This window comes from Montipora foliosa, unplaced genomic scaffold (assembly GCF_036669935.1).
Source record: "Montipora foliosa isolate CH-2021 unplaced genomic scaffold, ASM3666993v2 scaffold_401, whole genome shotgun sequence".
Taxonomy (NCBI): domain Eukaryota; kingdom Metazoa; phylum Cnidaria; class Anthozoa; order Scleractinia; family Acroporidae; genus Montipora; species Montipora foliosa.
In genome coordinates this window covers 215,547-225,000 of record NW_027179703.1, presented here as the reverse complement: position 1 = coordinate 225,000, position 9,454 = coordinate 215,547, and the positions used below count along the sequence as shown (strand labels likewise).

General features: G+C 39.8%; 1 protein-coding gene across 1 annotated transcript in view; it reads left to right on the top strand.

Moving 5' to 3' along the window:
• Positions 1 to 9,236, top strand: part of LOC137988002 (uncharacterized) — a 21,754-nt gene extending 12,518 nt beyond the window's left edge. The window contains exon 3 of the mRNA XM_068834070.1: positions 8,133 to 9,236. Coding sequence (XP_068690171.1) covers positions 8,133 to 8,578 — 446 coding nt within the window. The 3' untranslated portion in view covers positions 8,579 to 9,236. The remainder of the gene's footprint in view (positions 1 to 8,132) is intronic.
• Positions 9,237 to 9,454: the final 218 nt, after the last annotated feature.

Sequence of the window (9,454 nt, the reverse complement as noted above, 5' to 3'; positions counted from 1 at the left end):
TACTCTTCCAAATTCTTGCACGAAATATAGAAAATGAATGTTTTAACTGATTTGTCCTGGACACTACCTGTCTCTGAAAACCTAGTATTATAGCTATGCACTTGTGTAGGATAAAGAAATAGGTTAGAAATGTTTCGGCCAGCAAAGAATTGTTAGAAACGTCATGCATAATAGTGCAAACTGACTTGCAGTATTGAAGGTTCAGCGGGAGGATATTATAGTGATTAAATAACGAGATCGCATGAGATCTGTATGGAGCAAAGCGTATTAAACGAAGAGCACGTTTTTGCAAGATTAGTAATTTGTCCAGGTTTGTTTGAGCAGCTTGGCCCCATACAGCAATACCATAAGTTATGTAGGGCTGAATCAAAGACCGATATATGCTTAGTAAGGTATCAGCGGGAACAAAGTGTCTCAATTTTGAAATAATAGGCCATTTCCGAGTTCATGTCTGCCTTCTCTTGAAAGCGAGTCTAAGTGCGAAGATTTTGTGATGGTAATTAGTTCTACTTTACATATGAATGAAAACTAATTACCATCACAAAAACTTCGCACTTAGACTCGCTTTGAACAGGAGGCAGACATGAACTCGGAAATGGCCTATTCCAAGAGATTTGCTGATCTTTGAGGAGATAAATAATATATGCTGCTTCCAAGTGAGGTTTGAATCGATGAGAACACCAAGGTATTTAACATAATCCTTCCTCTCTAGAGAAATTAAGGAATTTTTATCATGATCAAAGAGTTTTATGGTTACGTCAAAGTTGATTCGTTTCTGGTAAGGCCGAAAAATTACAAAATTAGTCTTTTTTTTGTGTTGAGAGATAATTTGTTTGCCATTAGCCAATTACATACCCTGGTAAGTTCTTTGTTGACTGTCCTATTAGAGATGATTAGTGTAAAAATCTGGGAGACACCACTGTCCTGGCAGGGCAAATGTTCTCTTCCGGTTGCCGTCCGCGACTCAAAAACGCGCGTGTTTAAGCTCCCTAGTAATTCCTCTTACACCTTGTGGAAATGTCGAGAACTCGATTGCATGGTCCAAGACATTGTTTTGTTCATGATTAATCTTTTTGTGGAAGCAATATTATGGGTGCCCTGTGTAGGCGAGCAGAGCAGACCAAATCCCACGAATGGGACAAAAACAGCAAAATGATATTTTCTTTCTTGCTCGTACTTTGTGGATTCGTTTGCTACGAAAATCTGCATGTAGAACTTAAGACTCGGATCTTTCAGCACTGCAATGAAACACAAAATCCAAAAATGGTTTGCTATTGAAATCTCGAGAATGAGTGCAATTAATTAATAACATCCGCAAATAAATCCGTTTTAGGATTTTGTGTTACAATGAAAATCAGAAAGATTGCGATGTTGAAAACGGATTTCCAATCCAACGCACCCCCAAGTTTCTCAACTGAACACACCCTTTGTTTATTCTTGGGGTGAATGAGTAAGTTAGCCTATTAAGTGAACTAAGCCCCACTCGGGAGACGTTTTGAGCAGCAACCCGTGTTTGAAATGACATTTTTTTCTTGAGTAATATCTGGTGCTCATAATTAATTTTTCTTGTAAGGAAAACTTTTCTGAGAGAACAGGGGATGAAGTGTAAGCAATGTTTTCTACCTGGTCCACCGAATCTGTGTTGTAGACTATGTTTGTTCTTTGCAAATCTTTTTTGACAAGCAAGATGTACGGAGGTTTTACTCGAGTATCTAAAGTGAATTTGGAATTGACTTGGATTTGTACAGCTTGGTGATTGCCTGCAGAAATTTTGTGCTAGTGTGCAATAAAAACTACTGTTCATCATTCGATGCATTAATTTGCTGTGTGAGTTTTGAGTGACATTATAAATCGCATATGTTTCAGCAACAACCGCTTTGTCTTTACTTCATAACTTGCGTTGTTTTTTAGATTACTGAGCGGTAGTAAATGAAGTAAATTGTTGTCACCTTCCAGTGGGTATAATTGAACTTCATGTGAGTTTTGTTATAACGTTCAAGGAACTTAAAAGACGAAGATGAAATGAGAGCAAAAAGGTAATATTGTTTGTGGTAATTCTTAAGTCATGGGTAAGGTTGTTGAAAATTAAAGAAATTAAAATGCTAAATTTTGTAAAATTAATACTAACCCTTTACCAAGTACCCTTTATTACTTTTTATCCTTTACCCTTGGAAAAGAGCTGCCATAAAAGGCGAAATATTTGTAACTTCTCACATACAGATTTTTTTTGTTTTTGTTAAAATGGACAAAATCAGGAAAGGAAGTGATCTAAAAGAAAAATTTAGAAAAGAAAAGAAGAAAAGAAAGAAAAATGGGAGTCACCGGGCATTCAAGAGAGTAAAATTGCTGTGAAGTTCTCATAGCGATTGACTATTCTCACTGTCACGTCATTGCGTGACATTTCCGAGAAGACCTGGGTCCACTGCTATCCCATGATGCCACAAGCGACCCTTTGCCCGAGGGAAGATCAAACACTGGCTAGATGGCATGTTTGTTTACCTTCGTGGTCTGCAATGCATAAGGTGTGCGTGACATGCGTGAAAAAATGCGCAGTAATTGTTTGTGTGCAACTATTACTACGCGAGTAATGCGACTGTAGTGTGTCACGTATTACTGCAAGCATTAGTTGAAGTGGGACTGTGACGAAATTTGCATCTTTCCTATCTAAGCCATTTTAAGACATAAACATGCAGACTGTAAGAGAACAAGAATGCTGTTTATTATTTTGTTCCAGAGATATTCAAGTTTTTAAAATATGGAAATACTCAACCAACTTTTAATCAAATATAATGACAAAAGATACCCCAGCCAATTTGTGTCATAGATGCTTGATTCTTTGCAGTAACATTCTAGTAGATGTGCTGCCACAATATGAGCGCACCAGTTTTGTTACCATGGCAACACTGGGTTTCAGACTTCCTTGATATTAAAGACTTTGCTGATCACCTTTGGCATTCTATTTTAATATTGGCCAATGGTAGGTCATCTGCATGATCTTGCAAGCATATAAATATGTTGGGTCGACTTTGTGGCTTTGTTAAATGTTTTTGAAAATCAGGGTGGAGGGGACTGAATTGCCATGGTAACCAATTTCTTTGTAGCTGCAGGTGTGTTGCCTGTAGAACCATTAACCTGCGACTAGGTGTACTTTTCCTTAGACATGGTGCGAAAAGGTACGCCTGATACAATTTCTTAACAAGTCGTCTGCCCGTAGTCCAGAATCTGGACTTTACTCTGATTGGCCGAAAAACAATAGAGCTCTTGGAGCCTCGCTCCGATTCGTTACAGAATTGCATATCATACTTCTTGTAACAAGAGGCTACAAGTAGCCTATTCTCGGGCCTGCAAAAGTACAGTGGTGTATGGTTAATTTAGCACTTAAGAAAAGAAAAGAAAAGAAAAGAAAAGAGAGAAGTTTGTTCTTCTCACATCGGCCTTACATTGCGATCCTCATGATGTTCGACTGTGTATGTAGACCCGGACCCAGATTATCTTCATACAGGTGGTGACAATGACCACTGGACCATGGAAACGAGATATAAATAGTGTATTTATTTTAAAGTGGCTAAGCACATTGTTTTTTACTGATCAATGGGTATTCTTGCTCAGTGTTTGAGAGAGGAAACGCTAATTGAACGGTTTAAGATGAAACGAAAGCACTCATCGAAACATCTTTTGTGGAAACAAATGAAAGAGAAACGAAGGTGAGATGTGAAAACATCTTTCCAAGATGACCAAACTTTTGTGCAGTGGTGCACGTAAAGGTCCATCCCAAATGAATCCATAGCGCGAGAATCAAAAATTTAAAATATACCATGTGTTGTAATTTAATTAAATACTCACAGTAATGTGCACCCAATTGTCAAAATACGTATATATTATTTGCCAGCTGGGAGGTCTGTATAGGCAAAAACTGTGACCGAGGCCTTGAAATTGCTGTCCAAGGCCGCAGGCCGAGGGCAGCTTCGTCAAGACCGATGGCACAGTTTTTTGCTATACGGACCGACCCTTTACTGGTAAATAACTTATTTTTTTTTCCTCTCTCTCTCCCACCCTCTGAAATCCCTTCTTTTAATTGTTGACTCGCACCGCGCTTGATAGTGAATGAGTATTAGAGCGACTTACAAACTGAACGTTTCAAAGAGAATTTCTTTTATTTGAATTCTATTTCCAAACGTCTTGTCTAATAAAAAATAACCTCTGTATGTAAACGGATTCGGTGTAAAAAAAAAAAAGAAAGAAAGAAAATTTAAGGTCATCACCCAAGCTCACGCAATCAAGGCTAGGATTCCGCCGGCCATGAGGAGGCCGGATGAGAAAATTCCGCCCGATCCCGGAACCAATCAGATTGCAGGATTTGTTGAATTCCGCTAGCCTGTGTACAGCCGCCCGCTCTCCGAAAAAAAAACAATCGGACAGGAGCGTCTGTGATTTAGCGTTAGTAATCGTGTTCCATACCACGTGATTTTTCCTGGAATGTGTGGAAAATGATTTGATTGGTTATTACCCATCGATCATTACATCATTGAAACAACGAGTTTTGATTGGCTTTTATTTTTATTTCTCCACATCACCACCGTGAGAACCACCGTGAGAGATTTTCTTTGAGCACGGTACAAAATACGAATAAAAATCTTTTTGATTGTCAAAGAGGATTTTCTTTTAAAGTAGGAGCGGAATTGTTATCTATGGAGTGTAAAGTGGAAATCGATTCGACGTACATTTGTAGGAATTGTTGTCAGCGCAAAAGAAACGAAAGCGCTCTTCACGAGGTTATTATAGCACTATTCAAAAGATTGTCCACTCGAAAACGTCTCCCGCTATTCCTTACCAGTCAATGTGATCCCAACGCCTTGCTCTGACCACTCAAGTACAATCTACAAAGCGTGATGCCATGGAAGATTTGAGATGTGAACACACCGAGGAAAATAACAGCTCATCGGCAACGATCTGTGCTGTTCTGAAGATCAGAGCCGTACCTGTTTGGAAGACTTGCAAATATATCCTTTCCTTTAAAGAGTGCTTCTATGCTATAAAGCCGAGGTATCTTAAAACTATCGGAGACGCTCTTCGATGCACGTTCATACCTCATTGACCACCATTTTGAGGATTTAGCTCCAACGAAATATGAGCCACGCAAATTTTGGTCAGCGTAGATCACTTAATAATGTATGCAAAATTATTCCGGAACACGATTACTAACGGTAAATCACAGACGCTTCCTCTCCGATTTTTTTTTTTTCCGGAGAGCGGGCGGCTGTACACAGGCTAAATTCCGCCCACTCACGCCTTGAGCAAAAAAAATTAAAGAATTATAATTCTCTGTGACCAAGCTTTCGAAAGTACCTATCAAAGACATACAATAAGCAAAATCTATTGTGCAACTTCATTATTTACCAGCATGACTTGGGCTGTACTGAATCTGAAAAGTTGTGTGGAACGCTATGACTTCTGCAGGTAATTCTGTTAACATGAAACATGTTTGTCTCCATAAGCTTGATAAGGCAGTGTATAGTTCATTTCCTACATTCATAACTGATAATTACAGGGAAGTAATTGATTTCCTGTCATAATTATATAAAAGCACATAGTGACATAGCTGCACATTCACTACCAGCATTTGAGCCATACACTAAAACATCGCCTTGACAGGAGTTTTACTAGGATCAATAGGATGTGAACCAGGATTTTCTAGGTTATGTCCCCGCAAAGGTTGAACTTACCAGCAATATGGCATGCTGTGGACCAGACTTTTAACAAGAAACTATTTCAAAAAACAAAAAATAGTGTTTCGCGGATCGTTTCCGGAATGGTAAGGGCAGCTAGCAGAAAAGATAGAATACTGTAGTGTGGGTCACTTGGCCTGTCGTTCTTATTTCGCTTTGTGTATTGAAACTCTCGAGAAATAAAGATAGAAATATGAACGCAAACTCGCTGAACGATGTTCCTTGGTATCAACATGCATAATTAGCTTTTAAACGCATAACGCAAGGCGCAATAGAACGAGACAACAGACGTATTGGCGTTTTTTGAGGGGAACACTGCCTTGCAGCTGATTAGCCTATGCGACTTCCAGATTGCGTGACATAGAACAACCTCACTTATCTCCCCAGCACTACGAGCTGACTGGTAAACAGGACGTGCTGGATCGGACAAGAGTATTTGTTACTGAGCAATGTACAAAGGCAAACGAGCCAACAAGCTTGGGGGAAGTCGCTGCGCAGACTTAACCACACCACGCAGGAGTGACCCAATTTTAATGCCGGCAAAGCGATATTCCAACCCATCTTCAAAGGGAGGGAGGGAGGGGAAAAACTTTGACAAATTGCAAACAGCTTACTATAGAAGACAAACTGCCAAGTGAACTTTGCCGGGACGACTAACTGAGGCTTTTATAGCTGACCTGTCTATTAACGTAACCAGTTGCACAGGTAGGCATTACACGTGCTCTTTAGCAATAATGAATGAGGCTTTAACAGATTTGGCCAATGCAGGTGTAGGTTATAATCTGAGATCTAGGAACAAGGTCTTTATGTCCTCGTTACTGGGTTGCCGTATGGCAATCCCAGTCGGAAAATGGGTAGATTTCTCCGTTTTATTTTCCGTGTCGGTAAAAGTCTTGCCTGTCACTCCCCTGCTAAGTGGTGTCTTTGTGCGTAGAGCCTTCTGCGTGTATTTTCTTAGGATCGAGAGGGTAGTGGGAAATGCGTAGATTTCTCTGGTGGACACAGTAGAACGATTAACTTAACCGGCAATGGCGTCGAAAGTCATGTAACGCAAATGGCGTTTTAGTGGATCTTTGAACAAAATATACCCTTATGAAGCTCAATAATGGCAAGTCAGTTGGATACTGAACAAGCTTAAAAGCGACGAGTAATGGACTTCGACAACGATCTGTCTCCCGTCGAGCCGTCTTTTACAAAGTGTGCTATTATGTAGAACACTGACGATTCGTAGGGCAGCATAATAGTGAATTCAAAGACTAGACCAGGTGGATTGGATGGAATTTCAAGCGTTAAAATCGCTGTAAAGGTAAAATTATTTTCGTAGCGATGCAATTGCGTGTCTTAATAACCAGATTTTCCTTTGATCTCACATAATTGTGTTTTCCCTCAAAATATTCGCTTGTTTTCGCTTTCGCTCGAACATATTTATCTTTATTACATGTCCAGTGAATAGTTTTATCCTCTGGGATGAATTCTCCGTCGAAAAATCGGTTATTTGGGTGGTTTTTGGCAAACAGAGGTTAATTATTCGTAATGCGATCGCTTCCGTTGCCGTTCGCAACGGGTCGCAAATTTGACACTTTTATCGCATTATCACATTACGCATTGAATCCACGTTATCTATTATTCCTAAAAATCTAAAAATATTCGTGCCTCGTCAGTTTTCGGTCGAATTTATGTCCAAGAAAGCAGATAAATTGCAGAAAATTTTAGTTTTGCATCCAAAAATTCGTAATCAACGCTAAAATGACCAAATTTTGCCTGGAAAACATATTTTACTGTTATTTTTCTTAAATTTTTTCTTTCAACTTTCGCTTTTATAAAATGTTTCAGTTGTCTGTAAATAAGTTATACGCTGTTGGAAATATGTTTTTTTAATTACCTTTTGCTTTGTTTTTGCAAGCCGGTAATCGGCCCGTGGGCATTACGGGAGAATAATGCCCTACAATTCAGTCACAATTAGCCAATCAGAGCGCGCGTTATATCGGCTACAAACACAAGCCATATAATAAATGGTCTTAATGACACCCCAACTTGAAAAAATTTGCCTTTAAACGCTGCCCGTACCACAGGCAACCCAGTGTACCCTCACGGAGGGTCTAGTGTTATTTTAAAATACTTGTGTATATCAGTAGACTTCATTATCCCGAGGAGATGAAGACTTAAAAGCGACGAAATAAGATGAATCTCCTTGGGAAACCAAAACAATCGAGTCGACATGCCTAAAGTATGGCAGCGTTGTACGTGGGCTGTCAACAATGGGACTTAAGATCGCCACTGCTTTCACGCTGATCATGGCTTTTTGTCCCGTTAAAAAGCCAACGAAATTTTTTAACAGGTTCATACGAGTCGAGAAGATAAAAGAAAAACAAAAATTCAAATTACTTTCATTTTTGTGTGCGACAGGATCAAAGCATCGAAAGAATCCGGAAGGGATAAACACGTCGGAGTTGGATCAGGACGTCGGGTTCAACAGATCGATGACTCCTGAAGAACAAGATGCAAATTTAGCGAAGCGTCGACTCACACCAGAGAAGCGCCCAATGAAAATTAGCCTTGTCCCGCAGAGATCAAGTAGAAAACATATGAAGAAGCGGTGCTGTGAGGTGGGCTACCAGGCAGCAAAACGAAAGCTGTTTTGTATGGTAGATCGCAACTACAGCGTCAAGTACAGGAATATGGAACATTACGGCAGACAAAGGTTCCAGTATCGGGGTACACCTTCTCGAAAAATGCGGCGTCTCATGCATCGACTTGAACGGCTTTGCATCAAAACCCAACTTAAAAGAGTCTTCTACAAGTGTTGCCTTGACGGCATTTATGGGGCCTCAAAGAGATCCGGTCCATATTGACGTCTGAACGATGTGAACTTCATAGACATATCGTCATGTATTTTTTCTTAAGATTTGTCATTCTTTGTATTTTGTAGCTACTAGAGGCAAGCCGTCTAGGTAACGAGTGTTTTGCTCAGCTAAAGAGAATTGTAAAATATCGTTTGGTTTCAGTTGCGAATCTGAAGTATCGCATTTCAGGAATTATGTTGTACTTGAATCGGCATGGCCTCAAGAAAACACGCGGACTTTGTCCTAGATCAGGATCATGGGTATTTTCGTAGACAGCACCAGAAACAGAAATCTAAAACAAACAGTTTTTTAGGCATTTCTTGTCAATCAAGTGTTGTCAGAATTCCCTTTTTAGATTTCCTTTTTGGAGCATAGCAAAATGTATATACACAGGAAATAATCAGAATGATAATGGTTATTCAAATTTTGGCTTATATCTTGAAGATGAAATTGTTTATTATTGTGTTTTAACTGGCAGGTGTGATTAACATTTGCACTTTTGTAGAAGGTGTAAATAATTTGACTGTAGTATGTTTAGCTCCTTTTTGGCTGTAAATAAAGTATTTCATTCTGTTACGAAATCGATTTGTCGTGGGAGCGAGATTGGGACGCGCAGTTTTGTCTTTTTAGCAAAAATACAACGACCCAAGTAAAGGGAAGACCGGTCTCTGTTTGTTTCTGATGCTTCTCAAGTCAAATAATAAAGGAGCTAGCACAGAGGAAGGCGAGAAGCGGCACTGTGAAACGAGGCGCTTGGCACTGAGAACCGGCGCGCGCGAGGCGCGTGTCTCCCTCGCGCCCGCCCGTTCTCAGTGACAAAGCGCCTGCTACGCATGCCAAAAGTAGCTCATTCTGGGTAAGCGTCGGAGGTAACATCTTCAAATA